This window comes from Thermomyces dupontii (genome assembly GCF_041956625.1).
Source record: "Thermomyces dupontii strain NRRL 2155 unplaced genomic scaffold VTN31scaffold_5, whole genome shotgun sequence".
Classification (NCBI taxonomy): domain Eukaryota; kingdom Fungi; phylum Ascomycota; class Eurotiomycetes; order Eurotiales; family Trichocomaceae; genus Thermomyces; species Thermomyces dupontii.
The window spans coordinates 907,080-924,661 of NW_027192311.1; the positions used below are offsets into that span (position 1 = coordinate 907,080).

The 17,582-nt window shown below is 51.2% G+C and overlaps 7 protein-coding genes across 7 annotated transcripts; 3 read left to right on the forward strand and 4 right to left on the reverse strand.

Annotated features, from left to right (window-relative positions):
* Positions 1 to 249: 249 nt before the first annotated feature.
* VTN31DRAFT_5604 (uncharacterized protein) lies at positions 250 to 2,148 on the forward strand (the record flags this gene model as incomplete). Its single annotated transcript, XM_069406122.1, has 2 exons — positions 250 to 1,779; positions 1,936 to 2,148. The coding sequence occupies 2 exons, from the start codon at positions 250 to 252 to the stop codon at positions 2,146 to 2,148; spliced, it is 1,743 nt and encodes a 580-aa protein (XP_069259761.1).
* Positions 2,149 to 3,393: 1,245 nt separating this feature from the next.
* On the reverse strand, positions 3,394 to 3,930 carry VTN31DRAFT_5605 (uncharacterized protein; the record flags this gene model as incomplete). The annotated part of the gene is made up of 1 exon (XM_069406123.1): positions 3,394 to 3,930. One exon carries the CDS (start codon positions 3,928 to 3,930, stop codon positions 3,394 to 3,396), a length of 537 nt encoding a protein of 178 aa, XP_069259762.1.
* A 416-nt stretch (positions 3,931 to 4,346) lies between these two features.
* VTN31DRAFT_5606 (uncharacterized protein) lies at positions 4,347 to 5,788 on the reverse strand (the record flags this gene model as incomplete). The annotated part of the gene is made up of 3 exons (XM_069406124.1): positions 4,347 to 5,175; positions 5,249 to 5,640; positions 5,699 to 5,788. The coding sequence occupies 3 exons, from the start codon at positions 5,786 to 5,788 to the stop codon at positions 4,347 to 4,349; spliced, it is 1,311 nt and encodes a 436-aa protein (XP_069259763.1).
* Positions 5,789 to 6,703: 915 nt separating this feature from the next.
* Positions 6,704 to 8,456, forward strand: VTN31DRAFT_5607 (uncharacterized protein; the record flags this gene model as incomplete). Its single annotated transcript, XM_069406125.1, has 2 exons — positions 6,704 to 7,807; positions 8,034 to 8,456. The coding sequence occupies 2 exons, from the start codon at positions 6,704 to 6,706 to the stop codon at positions 8,454 to 8,456; spliced, it is 1,527 nt and encodes a 508-aa protein (XP_069259764.1).
* Positions 8,457 to 8,856: 400 nt separating this feature from the next.
* On the reverse strand, positions 8,857 to 10,320 carry VTN31DRAFT_5608 (uncharacterized protein; the record flags this gene model as incomplete). Its single annotated transcript, XM_069406126.1, has 4 exons — positions 8,857 to 9,666; positions 9,729 to 9,783; positions 9,834 to 10,159; positions 10,249 to 10,320. The coding sequence occupies 4 exons, from the start codon at positions 10,318 to 10,320 to the stop codon at positions 8,857 to 8,859; spliced, it is 1,263 nt and encodes a 420-aa protein (XP_069259765.1).
* A 223-nt stretch (positions 10,321 to 10,543) lies between these two features.
* VTN31DRAFT_5609 (uncharacterized protein) lies at positions 10,544 to 12,306 on the reverse strand (the record flags this gene model as incomplete). The annotated part of the gene is made up of 3 exons (XM_069406127.1): positions 10,544 to 11,419; positions 11,480 to 11,713; positions 11,767 to 12,306. The coding sequence occupies 3 exons, from the start codon at positions 12,304 to 12,306 to the stop codon at positions 10,544 to 10,546; spliced, it is 1,650 nt and encodes a 549-aa protein (XP_069259766.1).
* A 3,418-nt stretch (positions 12,307 to 15,724) lies between these two features.
* Positions 15,725 to 17,433, forward strand: VTN31DRAFT_5610 (uncharacterized protein; the record flags this gene model as incomplete). Its single annotated transcript, XM_069406129.1, has 3 exons — positions 15,725 to 15,780; positions 15,840 to 16,545; positions 16,612 to 17,433. The coding sequence occupies 3 exons, from the start codon at positions 15,725 to 15,727 to the stop codon at positions 17,431 to 17,433; spliced, it is 1,584 nt and encodes a 527-aa protein (XP_069259767.1).
* Between the last annotated feature and the right edge of the window lie 149 nt (positions 17,434 to 17,582).

The following is a 17,582-nucleotide window of genomic DNA, read 5'->3' on the forward strand; positions in this document are numbered from 1 at the left end:
TCAATCAAGCCAACAACATTCCATCTACACCCCGGTCGCAAGTTTCTGCAGCGATCTCAGCCCCTCGGGCAATCTGCACGACTTGTGTCAATTATCGGATCGCGGGGCGTGCCCCAGGCCGATGCGCTGTGCGCCATGATGTCCAGCCTAGAAGTGCCGACTCGAATTCAACAGATACGCGTTTTGTAACTTGCCAGGAGACGAGTAGGAAAGCGTCAACCGAGCCCAATCTTTCAATAATCGACGCGAATGGAGCCCCCTCCACCACCGCCTCCGCCTCATGGCGCCAATCCACAAACGACTGGAGGTACTCCTAGATACCGCAAAGCCAGCGATTTACCAAATGGCAATTATGACATCTTCGTGATTCCCCCGCATTCATCGGGCAGCGGGTTCCTGTACCTGCCTTCGTTACAATGCCACCGGAACAGTTTCTTCGCCGGCGTACTGACCACCCTTGCCATCATCGCCAGCTACGTCACGCTTCTCCCCATTGTCAAGGGCTTATTCTCCGCCATGGCACCCAGCGGTATGAGTATTGTAGCGGCCGTTCTTGTGTCTTTTCTCTTGGGCTGGTTTTTGGGAATGATGCAACAGGATGGAATATTCAGCTCCAGCCGACGCTCGGGCGGTTCTGGCAAGTCTGGATCGGGATCCCCAAATTCTCCGCCAGGCAATTCTTCAGGCGGAAACTCGGGCAGCCAACCTTCTGCTGGAAATGCTAGTGCCGGGAACACATTTAACGCTGGAACCGCGCAAACGCCGCCTCCTCAACCCCAGGCTGGGCCTCAAACCCAAGCTGGACCCCAGACGCAGAGCGGGCCTCAATCCCAAGCCGGACCTCAAGCCCAACCTGGACAACAGACACAGGGCGGACCTCAGACTCAGAGTGCGACTGACAGTCAACAAAGACCTACTCAAGCCGAGGAATGGGAGAGGGCAAGAGAAGAGACTCGGCGCAAAGAAGAAATCCGAAGAAAAATGGAAGCATTCAGGAGGAAGCGTGAAGAGGAGGAAGCGGAACGGAGAAGGCAACGAGAAAGGGAGGCCTTGGAGAAGGAATTCCAGGAGCGCAAAGAACAACTCGAACGCGAGGCTGCTGCGGCGAGGGAAGCGGCGGAAAGAGAGGCAGCAGCCCTACGAGAAGCCATAGAGCGAGAAGCGGCTGCTCTCCGAGCGGCGGCTGAAGCTAAGGAGAAGGCCGAAAAAGAAGCTGCCGAGAGAGAAGCTGCGGCCAGAGAAGCTTTGAAGAGAGAGGCAACGGCCAGATTCCAGAAAGCGAAAGAAGCCGCGGCGAAGAAGTTTGCTGAGGCAAAGGAGGCCGCTGAGGCTTCTAAAAAGCCCTCACCGGCTCCCTCCCCAGCTTCGTCGCCCCAGAAAAAGGCCATGCCTGCATCGGCAAAAACTGCAACCGATGACGATGCATACTCCTTTCGCCCGTATGATCGACCTCGGCGGCCATATCATACGTCGTCCTCGTCGGTCAACTCGGAGTCATCATATGCGCCGTCACAGTCGACGGCACGCACAACGCCACCGCCCTCTAACAGAGAGCCATACTCAACAAAAGATCCGGACAAGGTTGTGATTCGCGGCGTATATCTGTTCAATAATGCCTTTCAAAACACGCCGACAGCGAAGCTGGTCTCGGGTCAGGGTTCTGTTACGGATGGCCTTATCCTGCGGATTACAACGGAGGGTTTGTTCATTGACGATGATGTGCGCGGGGTTGCCCAGCGCGAATGGGACGTCAAAGCATGGACCATGAAATTAATTGAGGTAAGTGGTCCCCTGCGGATGTGTCTTTGCTGCTGCATTCCGAGCAACCCATCACCACACTCCTCTCTCTCGAGGATGTTATGGAAATTGGTGCCGAGTGCAAAACTCAATTGACTATCCCGGATGGATACTGATAAACAATCGACTATCGTGCAGACAGCGGAGCTTCGCGGCCTATACATCGTTCGAGCCAGCATCCGCGATCAGGAGGGAAAGAAGTACGTTTTCGTCCTCCCGCAAACCGAAGCGTGGAAGGTCACTGCCGGAATACAACGATTGCGACGAGGATCGCAAGTGCGGGCATTACAGACAACCAGCATGCCCGCTAACGACAGTAGGAATATTCTTTCCAACCTCGGCTACATCTAGCCAAGTGCTCAACGCTAGTGAATGGGTGATAGCAGTTTGTCATTTTCTTGTTGGTATTTCCGTTGTCTCCGACTCACCTTCATGACGTTTCTCAATACTCGGTTGTCAGTGGTTTCCTGTCATGATTATGATTATGTCCTGATAAGCTTTTGATGAGCGATGTCATGCCATGTATCTTGTTCGGCAATAACTGCGGTATATACTACGTACAGATCCTCCGAACAGTCAATAAATTGAAATACTGGGATGACTATTGTTCCCATTCAGTTTCATGATGCCATTCAGTATGACCAGCCCGCCAGACAAGTTTGGAGGTTAACGAGGTTTACACTGGCCTCTATCGACTGAAAGTACTCGTTCCCGCAGATCTTCTGGCACAATCTAGGATCGAATGAATCCATTTGTAAATCCCGGCGGCTTCGCTCAGGGGAAGTCAGATGCAGTGACGAGAGAGGTCATATTTTGTGACCCATTAGGCCGTTGACTAGATGCTCAATCCATGTCCCGTGCAATTGCTTTCATTCATAATTCACTGCTAATCTTCCTTGAGAACTGGTTTGCCTATTCTCAGCAGTGCACGGCCGGCAGTTCTACAGATAATGCCATTTAATTCTGCGCACGAGTGGTTAACTAGATGTAATGCAATGATAGTATCGATGTAGTTGATTGTGTGCCGCTGACAGATAGTATCGCAGATTCCATCCCATGGACACGTACAGTATCTAACTTCATTCGATTTGCTGGGCGAACGGGAGACATATTCCAATGCCTTCCTACAGATATCAATCCTGTTTGAGAGGCAATCTGCCGGCAGCGTCAGGTGAGAAATCTTTCTTTCCAACAGAGCCCCATCGTCAACGTTGTCCACTGGACCTGCTGTACCTCTGGTGGCAGTTTCTCCCGGTTGAATTTAAATGTCACCAGTATGTTCTCAGAGGTGGCCAGGTGTCGTAATCTAAGATCAATGAAGCAGCGAATCTCTTGGACACGATTCGAGCTCGGATCGCAAACATAGACGGAACAGGCACTACTACCATTGTGTCCTCAACAATCGTACAAAAGGTGTGAAAGACTTGAATTCGTCGAACGTGTTTCCGTTTTGTGCATCTATCCCAGGTTGCCAACACAGGAGCCCAATAACTACCTTATCTACCTTAGGTACATACTACCTCTGGTCTTTGACCTCAAATCAAATGTTGAGCCATCATACCACAGCTGACGAGATGGAATAACAGCGCCTCTTTACTAGAAACCTTCCTTTCCTGCCCCTAACTGAAGGTCCCAAACAGATAGCGTTAAGGGACCGGGACGCGGTATCCCTCTGCTGCAGGCCCATGCCAATTTCTTTCCAGCCTCTAGGTCGAGCATCTGAACTTCACTGCGTTTCGAATTGTCATAGAAAAGCAGGCTCGAATGGTACTGGGTCTCACCGGCCGAGGGAGATGAGTATTCCGCTGGCCAGGGAAGGATGATCTTCCTGACCGGTTGGGCATACTGCAATTCATTTGGCAACGGTAATCGCTGCATCAATGCTGGCACTTTCCTGGCCCGGGCCCAGGAATGCAAGCGTTTCTCGCAAGCAGGGCGCGATGACCGTATCGCACGAGAACATTGTGCGTCATCTCTTGAAGACATAAACTCTGTCAAGATGGAGTGCTTGGCTGTCAAACAATCAGGATTGGTCGATAGGCACTCTCTTGCTCCGGACAAAGCTTTCCAAATCCAGATACTCCACGGCTTGAACCACGAGCTCCAGAGGCAGAGACTCGACAATACTATCATACATCATGACGTTTTCAAGTCCAAGATGCCGCTCGGAGGAGTTTGTCACAGTGGTATTGAAGCATACCATCCAACGCCCAGCCTCCTCAGTAAATCCAGCTGAGAGCACGACTTGCGGAGGGTTGGATCTTGATCCGTTAAATATTAGTACTCCCGCCATCTGTCACATCTAACCCCGCAGTGTTGATGATGCACATCCGGAACGAGACTTTAAGTCATTTACCCTGGTCTGTCACTACCTTATCCAACTAATCAGTAGGTATGCAGCTGTCCAGATGAATTACAGTTGACTTCTGCTAGACATGTATTAATGAGCACTTTAGTTATTATTGAGCGACTTCTCTTTGAATCGCTGGAGGAATGGACAAGCAACATTGCTGCTCGAGAGATATCAAACATGCATTATAGATTTCCGATTAACCTTTGTTCCAATCTCGGAGGTTTGGTGCAAAGCTTGGGTCGAAGAACGAGAGATGAACGCCAGTCTCAACGGCCAAGCCCAAGACCTCGCGATCGCCAAAGACGTCAAAGACCCATTTTCCCAGAAGGATTCTTTGGCTTATTGATTTTGGAGAGGAGACCTTGATCATATTTCTCCAATCCAACAATTTTGCGTGTAGAGTTGCCGTGCCGGTTGTGGCGTTGTAAACGGCAATCTTATCGATTCTCGTGCTACTGCGGTAGTACAAGTTTGGGGTAAGATACGCGCGCTCAGGGTACTCTTGGATGACCTCGTGGCAGTGAATCCATTGGGCGCTGAGCCGGTCAACGGCATGGTCGTATTCGAGTCTTCCCGTGGCGTACCTGTCTGACCAGGTGAAGAGCTGGGTCACAGTCTTGTGGCCGAAGGTGCGGCAGCACTCGCTGTAGATCCAGAATGAGGGGCCCACAGGGCGATCCGGCATCAACAAGTGAAAGTTCTTCTTCTCAACCAGTTGTCCAGTTGCGGTCCTCCACTTGGTCTGCTGCACTGCAAGCGGGTGTTTCTCACAGTTGATTTCGAATGCCACCAGTACGTTCTCAACCGCGTCCATGTGGCACAATCTGAGATTCGAAAAGCTGCCGATGCTCTGGACATGGTTTGAACTTAAGTCCCAAACGTAGACGGGCCTTGGTTGCCTTCCATGCCCGGGAGCGATGACCACCTTGTCCTCGACGATCGAATAGTACAAGCCGCTACGGGGAAACTGTTTGCTCAGTTTCCGTTTTGTGTGTATATCCCACGCTATCAAGTTAGCCAACCCCCTAGTTATAACCAGTATCAGATGTCAGAAGTCAGCCGACAAGATAGTAGAGGCATCTGCTGCTCGTTGCTTACCCTTCGCTCGAGACCAGAACAAGATAGCGATCGGAGAGACATGCACGAAGAAGTGTCCCTGTTTCGCTACCGGTCCAGATCGAGACCTCTCCAGTCTCAAGATTCAGCATCTCAACTTCGTTGCGTTCTGTCTTGCAATAGCACAGCCGACGCGAATGGCATTGGATCTTATTGGGCAGTCTTGACCCGCGGCCTGGCCAGGGGACGAAGATTGTTTTGACCGGTCGAGCATGCTGCAAGCCATGTTGCCATCTGAAATATCTTATCGCGTCAGCGATCGCGACATCTGTGCTGACACCTTCCATGTCCAGGCCGAGGAACGCAAGCGTTTTGCGCAAAACAGGCGTGATGATTGTATTGCACGAGAAGATCGTGCGCCATCGCTTTGAAACCTAGGGTTTGTTAGATAGAGGGCTTGATTTTCGAACTCGATGAGTCATCGAAACACACTCTCTGGCTCCGAACAATGTCTCTCGGATCAAGATGCTCCACGACATAAATAAGGAGCTCGAGTGGCAGAGAGCCGACAATATCATACATGGTCTCGACAATCTACGTTACCGTTTTGGAGGGTTTTATCACTGGTATGGAAGGTGAACTCAACTCATCGTAAACCCAGCTGAGAGCACGGCTTGTGGGAAGATCGAGCTGAACCCAGCCCCGCAGTGCTGGTGTGTCATGCCCGAACGAGAACAAGTAATTTTAGCCTTCTCGCTGTCTATTACTTAGTATGTACTGCAGTACAATGCTGAAATGTCATTATATGTGGAATCGAGCGAGGCATGCCAAAAACACTCAAAAACATACGAAAGGGTAGTGCTTACTTCAAATGAACCAACAAAATTTAACGGCACCATCTCTACATTTACGCGCGAAAATTCACAGCGAGATAATCTTGTTGAGTAGGGGTTAAGGCCGGGATAGGCGTCAGGCTGTCAATGGTCATGACTGCTACCTAAGCATCACTGCAGGAAGCCAGAACGACTTTCATACTTCCGTCTACCTATTGCTCAACTCCAACACGCCAGAAAAGCCCGCACTTCAACCGAGCTTGTATCATACAATTTAATCGTCTATGCTTGGTGTTTCACAATCAGATCAGAGGCAAGCCGACAGGCCGACGTGGTTAGGGTCGAGTACCATAGACGCGTTTTAGGGTTTCTGAGCCTCAAGGTTCAGGCAAGATACGAGCGAGACTATGCACGTGACCTGCCATATCATGTCACGTGACCCATCGGAAAGGCGAGGCAAGCGGTTTCGCTTGCTAGGTTGGGTAAGTGAGTTACGGTTAATTCCGAGGATCAGATAACCGAGCTCTGACGGACCGGAATCGGCCTGACTTTCCTCCGTCCCCAGTGGAGGTTCTTCCGTCATCAATTTTCCTGCAGGGCCACTTTTCGCCATCCTCTCTTTCTTCCATCACCCCTATGGTGCCGTGGTACGTTTAACAACACCATGTCACATCCGGCGTCTTCGGCCATCGTAAGACAGGCGTCGCGGGTCTGCTCGCGTCGTCTGCTTTCGACAGCTCTGCCATCAGTGTCGGCCTCCCTGCATCGAGCACCAAGCCGACGATATGTGACCCAAACCAAGTCCGGCAATGCCCAAGTCAACATGGATACCGCCATCAAGGCGGAACAGAGAGAATTCACGAGACAAACTGGACTGCAGCCTCAGGATGCCCAGCTCCCAGCGTCGTCGATATCCGGGGACGCATCGATGAGCCCGTCCGCGGGGATTCTGAAGCAGGCAACCATCATGGATCAGGGCAATCGTCCCATCTATCTCGATATGCAGGCTACCACGCCGACAGACCCTCGGGTTTTAGATGCCATGCTTCCATTTCTCACGGGTCTGTACGGGAATCCTCATTCGCGAACACATGCCTACGGGTGGGAAACAGAAAAGGCCGTGGAGGAAGCACGAAGGCACGTTGCCAATCTCATCGGCGCAGATCCCAAAGAGATTATTTTCACAAGCGGCGCAACGGAGAGCAATAATATGAGTATCAAGGGGGTAGCAAGGTTCTTTGGACGGTCGGGAAAGAAGAAGCATATCATCACCACACAGACCGAACACAAGTGTGTACTGGACAGCTGTCGACACCTTCAGGATGAAGGGTATGAGATCACATATTTGCCGGTGCAGAGCAACGGCTTGATCCGACTGGAGGACCTGAAGGCGGCCATTCGCCCGGACACGGTGCTGGTCAGCGTGATGACTGTCAACAACGAGATCGGTGTGATTCAGCCGATCAAGGAGATTGGAGAGATTTGCCGTGCTAACAAAGTGTTTTTCCACACTGATGCGGCCCAGGCGGTGGGCAAGATTCCCATCGACGTTAATGCAATGAACATCGACTTGATGTCCATTTCTGGACACAAGATCTATGGCCCGAAGGGAATCGGGGCGTGCTACGTGCGACGACGACCGCGCGTGCGCCTTGACCCCATCATCACTGGAGGCGGGCAGGAGCGTGGCCTCCGAAGTGGTACCCTGGCACCACACCTTGTCGTTGGTCTAGGGGAGGCATGTCGAATTGCCAAAGAAGATCTAGAGGTAAGCAAACTGCTTCTTCGCCCAGCATTTCCCAACTTCTCGGATGATTAGATGCTTTTAAAATGCATGGCTTTCTGAGTTCGCCTGGCATGAGCGCCACGGTATCCCCGTGGAGCCAGGCCCCATGATTGGCGTAGCAGGGGTAATGATCGAGATGCATATCTTTTTGTTTCGACGCCATTTCATCAAAGCGTTTCGAGGATTATGTGCTGACTCGGTGTGACAGTATGATTCGGCACACATTCAACGGCTCTCCAAGCGACTGGTGGACGGGCTGCTGTCAATGGAGCACACGATGCTGAACGGTGACCCTGAGCGCCGTTACCCCGGCTGCGTCAACGTCTCCTTTGCCTACATCGAAGGCGAGTCGCTCCTCATGGCCCTCAAAGACGTCGCGCTCTCCTCGGGGAGTGCCTGCACATCGGCCTCGCTGGAGCCAAGTTACGTGCTGCGCGCGCTGGGCAACAGCGACGAGAACGCGCACAGCAGCATTCGGTTCGGGATTGGCCGATTTACCACCGAGGCCGAGGTCGACTACGTGCTCAATGCAGTCAAGGAGCGCGTGCACTTCCTGCGCGAGCTGAGTCCGCTGTGGGAGCTTGTCCAAGAGGGCGTCGATCTGAAGACAATTGAATGGACGCAGCATTGAGATGAATCCTTCTTTTTCCATCCACCCACGGATTTTATTCGATCATTATTTCCTGCGATCTTAATCGGGCTGAGGCTATATTGATATGCTCTTATGGCGTTAACCTAGCTGGCGATCTAGGATTGATGTACAGTAGTAACGGGATTAGTAGTATATATCTGTTGATGGCGTCTAGTTCTATCAATCAACTGTAGGCGATTAATTGAACATGAACACGCTTCCTTGACGTTGAAGTTGATCCGAACGTCATACAAATTGAGTGCTAGTGATGAACAGCTAGCAGTACAGTACTATGTAAGTCCGGGGTTTATGATAATAGTACCTGCTAGTATCAACCATTCCACATGACTAAGGGGCAAAAAAAAAGAAAATAAAACAACACTCGTGAAGAATAACAGCATCACTCCAACCCCAACCCTTCAGATCCAACCTTGTGATACGGTGGTTTCGCACCTTTCGCGCGGTCCTTGTCGAACCGCCACACTCCTCCCGTGCGGTCGCTCTCGATGCCCGCGCCGTCGCCAAGGGTCATGTCGAGCATGGCCGCCAGACGCATGAAGAGCTTGTCGTCAGCCTCGTTGACGCGCTTGAAGAAGCGCCGCTCCCATTCGACGCCGGCCTCTTTCTCCTTCCTGCGGAGTTCCCGCTGTGCGTTCTCGATCTTGCATTTCGCCACCGAGGTGGCTTCCATGTCGCCGCGTTCGATTGCCTGTGCGACGTCGCGCCATGCCCGCCGACTCTCGTACGCGTCTTGCTCCTCGATCGGGGCCACCGTGAGAGGGGTGGTTTTGACCTTTTTCACGTCATAGGTCTCGATGACCTGCTTACGGCGCGCGTCCCGGATGGTGAAGACGCTGGACCACTGGCCCTCGGCGGTGAAGAGGGGATTCTTCTCACCCTCGTCGGCTTTGTACAGGATCGCGTGGAACGAATTCTTTTTCCCGCTGATCCAGCCTTTGCCGCTGAAGTCGATTCGGGCCATGTAGCCGTTGGAGCTGGCGATTCTTGTGGTCTTCTCCAGCTCCACAAACGGCGTGCCGTAGATCAATGACTCGATGTGTAGACTCGGGAGAGTGATTAGGTAGACTTCACGATCCGACGGATGGTTCTTGTCCTTTCCGGGAGGAGTCACGGAGAGAAGGGCATGCCCCAGCTGCTTGACCTGAATGGTACTCGTGAAAGAAGCCCTCTGGGCATTATATCCTTGCAGCTAAATCGTCGGGCATGTTGTCAGTTTTGTCCCACGACGAAACTTGGGCAGATGGCACATACTTCAACTCCATGTTTTTCATTGATAATCGAGTACGCGGTCGCGGGCGGATGATGGCTGTACTGGTCAGCAAAAGAGACCAGCTGCCTGGCTTCGTCATCGCCCACCTGACTTGCTCACTGATGAGCTCCGTCTCACCCACGTCGGAGCTGTTTTCCCACTTGCCGAGGAACAGCTCGCCCAGGAACGGATTGAGTGGCTTCTTCTCGCTGCCCAGCTTCTCGCTGCGCGTGCAGTACTGCTGGTGTAATGTACTCAGAAACCATTTGAGCACGGCAAGCGCTCTTCGGTCCGGATCCGGCTCTCGTGCAGGTGCAATGAAAAGCTCCGGGTGTTCGGCCCAGTACGCGGAGTATTCGGTGAGGGATGTCGAAGATAAGATAAACGGGGGTGCGGTCAAGGACGAAAGATCTCCATTGAAGGAGGCAATGGACTGGGGAAATGTTCTATTAGCTCACTGAACGTGACTGTCCCACCATGTAGGCTGCCCTATTCCCATCGAGGTATGATTTAAGTTGGTACCTTGAGAAAGCTCGACCACGACCCGCTCTTTGAGCTGGAAATATTGTTGTTGTCTTCTGTCGGAGTAGTCATGGTGAATACAGAATGCTAAGTATATGAGGAAAAGAAGCAAAGAAGACGACGATTTTCTATGAAATGAAAGTGAACAAGATCATTTAAAGTGGTGAAGGTTGGATCGACGTCATCCCGCAGCTTTGCCGAATCAGGAAGTCTAATTAACATTAACTTGTGATTGTGCCTAAGACGCTGATTGTTGGTATGCAAGAGTTTCCGCAAGCAGTCAAACAAGTAGTACCTATGCTGTTGAGACTTTCTGTTCTTTTCGATCGACCTTTTGCCGCCATTTTGCCCCGAATACTGTTGTCAACCACATGCACACGCCTGCCGCAACTAGTATAAGGGCAGTGATTGTGCTAAACCAGCCCACACCGATGGCTTCGACGATGGGGAGCACAACTCCAGTCCCCAAAGCAGCGAACGCATATCGAAACATATAGTTGCCCGCCACAACCTCGGCGCTGCGTCCCTTGGACTGCATGACATCGAGACAGTACGTGTTGAGACTGGGAAAGCAGAACAACTGGCCCACGCCCTGCAGAAACATGACAATAACGGGCACCGGAATGCCGCCAACCTCTTTCTGAACAGTCCAGCCGTAAATCAGAATACAGCCGGGGATAAGAACGCCCAAAAACAGGAGGCAGGATGTGAGACGGTCCTCTGGCACGCGGACCCCGTTTCGCTTGCGGATCCATTTCTTGACGACATAGTCGGCATATCGCCCTCCGATGAATGTGCCAACGAGATACCCGCATCCCGGAGCGATGTAGAAGAGCCCGGATTGGATTGGAGATGTCAGATTGAATCTCGGATTCAAGACGAACCGAATGGGCGTGAGGAGGGAGTATTGGTTCCACACCAGTGCAGCTGCGGCGACGGCAGCGAAGAAGAGGTTGGGATATGCGAAAAGTATGATGAGGACTCGAGATGGATTAATGCGTGTCCAAATGGCGTGCAAACGCTCGGAAGTTGTGCAGTCAGTCAGGTCATTGATTGTTTTGTGTGGTATAGTCTCCGGGAAGAGCGCGATAACGAGCAGCATGGCAAGGCCGGAAAGAGCACTTTGGAGCCAGAAATATACTCGCCAGGAGCGAAAGGTCACGATGACGCCCTAGTTGCCGGACATGTTATTTGACACCTCCACTTTGACAGCGAGATGGGATGCACTCACACCGAGAAACGGACCAAATGCCGGTCCAATCAAAGTCCCTGACAAAAACCAGCCCAAGGCAGTTGCACGCTCCGTCGGCGTGTAGATGTCACCAATGACGGAACTGCCAACGACAAGGAATGACGTCCCTGGGAACGCAGTAAGGGCTCTGAAAATGAAATATGACACCAGGTTAGGTGACAATGCTGTCGCGACACTAAACGCAAAGAACATTGTAGCACTGGATATACAGATCTGGACATCATCAGCCGCACGCACATCCTGGCAAACGAGGCGTCATAACTTACAGGCTTTCTCCCCCAGACTTGGCTCAATGGGCCCCAGAAGGTGGCCGCCAAACCCATGAAGAGCATGTAAACTGCATTACTGGCATTGATCACACTCCCAGTTGTATTGAAGGTCTTCGCAACTTCAGGCACAGCCGCCAGGATCGACGTTGAGGATACAGGCGCGAGAAACGAGCAGAAGGACAGGATAGCCACGATGACAATCTTTCTTGCTGGCGAGAATCGAAGATATTGGTCTTCATTTTCCTCCCGGAACGTAGCGATGGTCGACGTGTGCAAGTCTTGGTGTGAGATGTGACTCTGGACTTGAAACAGGGTATCTGCATTGTCAAGCTGGCTGCGATGAGTCCGGATGGCTTCGAGATCAGGGCCTTTCTCCAGATCGGTGTCGAGTCGTCGATCGTCATTGGGTTCTTGGTATTCTTCGTGGCCATGCCTTTCGTCGAACGGCTTTGGGGATTGACGCGACGATGAGGGGATGTCATGGTCGATATACGAATCGGTATTCTGAGGATGCACTGGACTCGTTTCATCTGCCATGGTCTGCTGTCTGGAAGAACAGTTGCATTATCCGTATGGACTAATCTCGTTGATGTAATGTGAAATCCCTCGATTTTTGAGAAAGCAGGAGACGAATATAGATGGACGTGACACACCCAACATGGGACAATTGAATCACAAAAGGAGATGCACGTTCATATACAAGTATCATCAATGAGTCAGGAATTTTTTTTTTTTTCGCAAAACTTGAACAGGAATTGCCACATCATGATCTTGATATCAACATGTCCGCAAGAAGGATACTAACTTAGCAGTACAGTACTTAGTCTTTTTAGGATCAGGTCGACTACATCCATTGCCTTCCAGCCAGTCAAATTCGTCGACAATGTAATCGGAACCCAACAAGAGCTCAAAATGGACTTTTGAGGTCCATTAAGCTCATCATGACTGGCGGATGGAGGAAAAGGTTTCGGATAAGAATCCGGTCCGATTTCCGCTTGGCGATGATCCGAAAGGATCGCCTTAACCTTGTTGTTCGGGAAGTTGCCGATAGGGCTGAGCCTAATTGAATCAATGCCTTTTTGTCCGATAAACGGAGATGGAATTCTTCACAGGAATGGAGCCAATAGAGCACGCACACCTGCGATCCGTTACATGGACTCCAAGGACTTGTCAGTGTTGGAGTTTCCGATGACGACTTCGGTTTAACAAAGGCGTGTGCCGAAGAACAGAGTTTCAGTGAGAGATGATTGCAAGATCGGCGGCTTGCTGTCTTCCAAAGCAGTCTGCTCGTGCATTGTTGGAGTACCAACATCAGGACGAAACGGAATGTGATATGATGACATATAACATTGTAAACTACTAGTTTCAAATATTGACACCAAAATGACACAGCATTAGCTCTTCCGAGCTTGGTTGAATAGTATTCTTTTTCTATTTAGCTTAGAACTTTTCGATTTTTGATCGATCTCACCCTGGATGGAGGCCACAGAGCGGAATGGAAAGGCTGGGGCCGAATGCGGACGGGACGGGCCGATCAAAGCCATGCGATATGATTCCCTATGTCATTTCTTTCCTGCAATTCAAGCTGACTATCGACACTTTGAACAATGCTGTCCTCACGTTTATGTCGCTCTCTCGGTCCAATGAGTCGGGTTGGCAAGCCAACAGCTAACAAAACCATCTCTACGGTCTTTGAACCCGCCGCTCGCCATCTTTTCAGTATCAGTCCTTCGACAAATTCCCAAAGTATGGAACCGTAGAGTGAGTGCGGTGCCGTTTTGTTGTCAAAGAAGTCAGTCCCCCAGGCGAGTGAATGCTGCAATGGAAGTTGAATCTTCTGCTGCAGCTTCGCTGAACTGGCCTTTCCATTTGGCCCTGTAGTTTGTGTGCAGAATCTTAGACCTCGTTCAGGATTCCCCGAATGTCCCGTTCTTCTGCAATGGGGTTCCGTTCGGTCGGCCAGCACTTTTGGAGGAGGGGTTGGACCCCGAGAACAGGTCGGCCGCTCGTTTTTTCCGTCACAAACTCCGTCCGGAACTTTGCGTAGTATGAATAGCACGGCGAGAGATTCTTACCTCTACCTAATCCAGATGATCTGATAGGACTTAGATGCTTAACTCCGGCATGCTGCAGGCACAACTCGGACACCATCTCGAGAAGATAAGGGCATGGGACCCATGCAGAGATCTCCGTACTCTTGAGAGAATTGATCTGATTTTGTACTTTATGATCTGAAATTACCCTCAGACTCACAGGTAATTGCAGTACTTAGGTAGTAGTAGTTGAATCATGGCAGGTTATGCTGCATGTCACAAGTATCAGAGGAAATAGATGACGACAGTAAGACTGATGTCAATTTCTCTGAGTCTGCTGACCCATCAATAGGTGGGAGTGACCTTGATTTATGTACATCGTTTAGACAAACGAAACACAAGAGACAAAGGAATGACGAACAACAAAGTGAGAAAGGTACCCAAAGAGTGACTGCGATTCATCAGATAATCAACAGCAGTAGTATTTTTAGTGCTTACTGCTGCGGCTATGGCATGCCGGCTGAATGGTTGATCGACGGACCGATGACGTCGACATCAGACATCATCATCTCGAATGTTATCGAATTAGCCATTCAGGAACTACCATGTTGTGCATGAGAACGCGCATCAGACTGCACGATGTCACTACAGTATTCCTTTGGTGAAAAGTAATTGCACCTGACCTCTGGGGTACTCGTCATCTATTCAGTCCATCGGCAATTCGGCATCGATTCGTCAGCTTGAGTAGATGTGCATATGCGGACTGACCAAATGATAGGCATCCGTAAGGTAGTGACAAGCTCTACCAAGCTCTCTGTGCAATGCAGACTGATATCAACGGTTTTGAACGTTAACTCCTGTCCGTACGGAAGTACTGAAGTAGTACTAACTATTTAGGTACTGTACTTACAGTGGTTGATTTCATACGCTGGACGTTCTCGGAACGATCTGGATCCCTATTGGCAGGTATGTATTGGCTGGTGCCGACTTCCGAGTGGAGCCTCGGTCTTGTTGTCCCAAGCCGACAAGATTCGCCGACTCGCATTTCAAGCTTTGCCAAGAGTTTTGGATGTTATGGGAATGGATTATTAATCTTCTCGTCGGAGAGGGAAATTGCTCCATGCCGACTCCATAATACGAGTCGGGAGTTCAGAGTCAGCCAGGTTAGGGAGTCCAGAGAGGCCGACGGTGCATGAGTAATCCGGTGAATGCTTTTTCCCTTGACAGGCTCGGGACAAACCTTGCAGATACGAAGGTAAACCCAGCAGCATTCGGAGCGTTTATTCTCGTGTGCTGAAGCTGGAGAACTGCAACTTGAGCCTCAGAGAACAGTCAACTAAGAACTTACAGCAACAACACATTCAGCCCTTTTCATGACGAAATGCCCTCAAAAAACTCTCCGGAGGCTGGAAGCTTACGAGAATGCATCCCAACTGCCCAAGAAACCAGTCAACTGTCATCTGCATCCCCACTGATCTCCGAAGTCACTCCGCCATAGTGGCTAGCACCGGAGATATCGGCTTTTATCGTCCCTTCAACTTTCCCCCGTAACGACTCGAGTTCCTCCGAAGTTTACCATCCGTATGGAGTACTTGGTACGAGTAGTTTGGGCCCTGGCGAGAGGAGCTGCTTACTGATCAATTTGATTGATAAACCGTAGCGATGGAGTACAGGGATATGAAAGAGCTGGACTCCCGCCATCGGAATGATGGTGCTCATGCCTGGATGCTCAGCAATGATCACTCTCGGTTGGGATCAGCCTGAGCTATATAAACTTCTGTCTCTGCAGGATCGTTGAGACCTGTATTGTTGCCGTTGTCTCAGTGGGAGATCTCAGTATCTTTGTTCATCGTTGAGCACGTCGAGCAGCCTGATTGCGAACCCTACCTTCGGAGAATAGTAGTATATGGTAAACGTTGAAGATGCCTGAACCTCGATCAAACGGAGCCGAGCCAACGGTTTGGCCAAGCACTACCGAGTAAGATGAGATGGACACCCACAGGTTCTTATGGCCGGTACATTAACATATCGATTCAGGGTCGAAACACGGCATATCGTGGATGACGAGAAAACACCGGTCAACAGCAAGTCGTCACTCGAAAGCACGAGGAAGAATGACAACAATGATCCAGAGAAGGCTACATCAGAAGGAGACCAATCGAATGAGGAGAAGGACCCCAATATTGTAGATTGGGACGGAGACGATGACCCAGCAAACCCGTTGAATTGGTCGATGGGCAAGAAGGTTGTTCATATCCTCGCCGTCGCTATGATCACCTTTCTCGTGCCGCTCGCTTCGTCCATGTTCGCCCCCGGCGTTTCTCTCGTGGCGGAGGAGTTCGATGAAGGCAGATCGATCATTCATTCCCTCGTCGTGTCGATCTACGTGTTGGGCCTCGGCTTCGGACCGTTGGTTCTCGCTCCGCTTTCTGAAGTCTACGGACGGTGGATCTGCTACACGGTCTGCAATATTCTCTTCGTCGTGTTCACGGCCGCCTGTGGCCTGTCCACCAGTATGCCCGTGCTCATCGTTTTTCGTTTGTTGTGTGGAATCATGGGCTCTACCCCTCTGGCGGTTGGAGGGGGCACGATTGCCGATATTTTCCCAGTGAATCAACGCGGAAGGGCACTGGCATCCATCACCATCGGCCCAGTCATTGGGCCGGTGATCGGGCCTGTCGCGGGTGGTTACTTGGCTCAAGATGTGGGCTGGAGATGGATCTTCTGGGTTCTTACCATCGCGGTATGTGTCTTGAATATTAAGGGTTCTTATCCCCTATTGCTGACCCCGATAAAAAAAATAAACCAGGCTGGCGTAGCCACGGCGTTCCAAATCCTTTTCTCCCGTGAGACCTTCGCACCAATGATTCTTCAACGCAAAACGAACCGCCTTCGAAAGCAAACCGGCAACATGGCATTGCGCTCCAAACTGGACAAGAACATCTCCCGGCAAGAAATCTTCACGCGAGCCATTGTGCGGCCGACCAAGATGCTGCTCTTCTCGCCCATCACCATCTTCTTCGCAACCTCCTGCGCCATCATTTACGGCGTGTTGTACCTGCTCCTGACCACTTTCCCGATGGTCTTCGGCAGCGTCTACAACTTCGGACCGGGCACGTCCGGCCTGGCCTATATCGGTCTCGGCGTGGGCTCCGTGACGGGAATGTTGACCTTCTCGTTGACGAGCGACCGGTTCGTGGCGAGAATGGCCGCCAAGGGACAGGCCCGGCCGGAGCATCGCCTGCCGCTGCTCATCGCCTCGGGCCCCCTCCTTGCCGCCGGCCTTTTCTGGTTTGGCTGGAGCGCACGCTCCAGTGTGCATTGGATCGTCCCCATCCTCGGCTCCGTCCTCGCCGGCGCCGGGTGCTTGCTTTTCATGATGCCGATGATGGGCTATCTCGTCGATGCGTTCACCGTCTATGCGGCCTCTGCCCTCGCGGCCAACGCCGTGCTGCGATCCATCGGTGGCGCCATGCTGCCCCTAGCTGGAATCAGTATGTTTGAGACGCTGGGAATCGGTTGGGGATGTTCCCTGTTGGCATTCGTCATCCTGGGATTTTCTCCGGCGTTGCTCTTGATCTACCGATATGGTGAGTACGTTCGGACGAAGTGGGAAAGGATCAAGCTATAGACGGAGACTGGAGCTTTCCATCACTTATGATCGACGTCATGAAAAGAAGACGAATGTAATGTAATGACTGAGTTTCTCTCTCTTCTCTAAATATATAGAAATGGAGAATCTGGGATTTTGATATTAGGAAATCGGTGACCTTCCGAAAT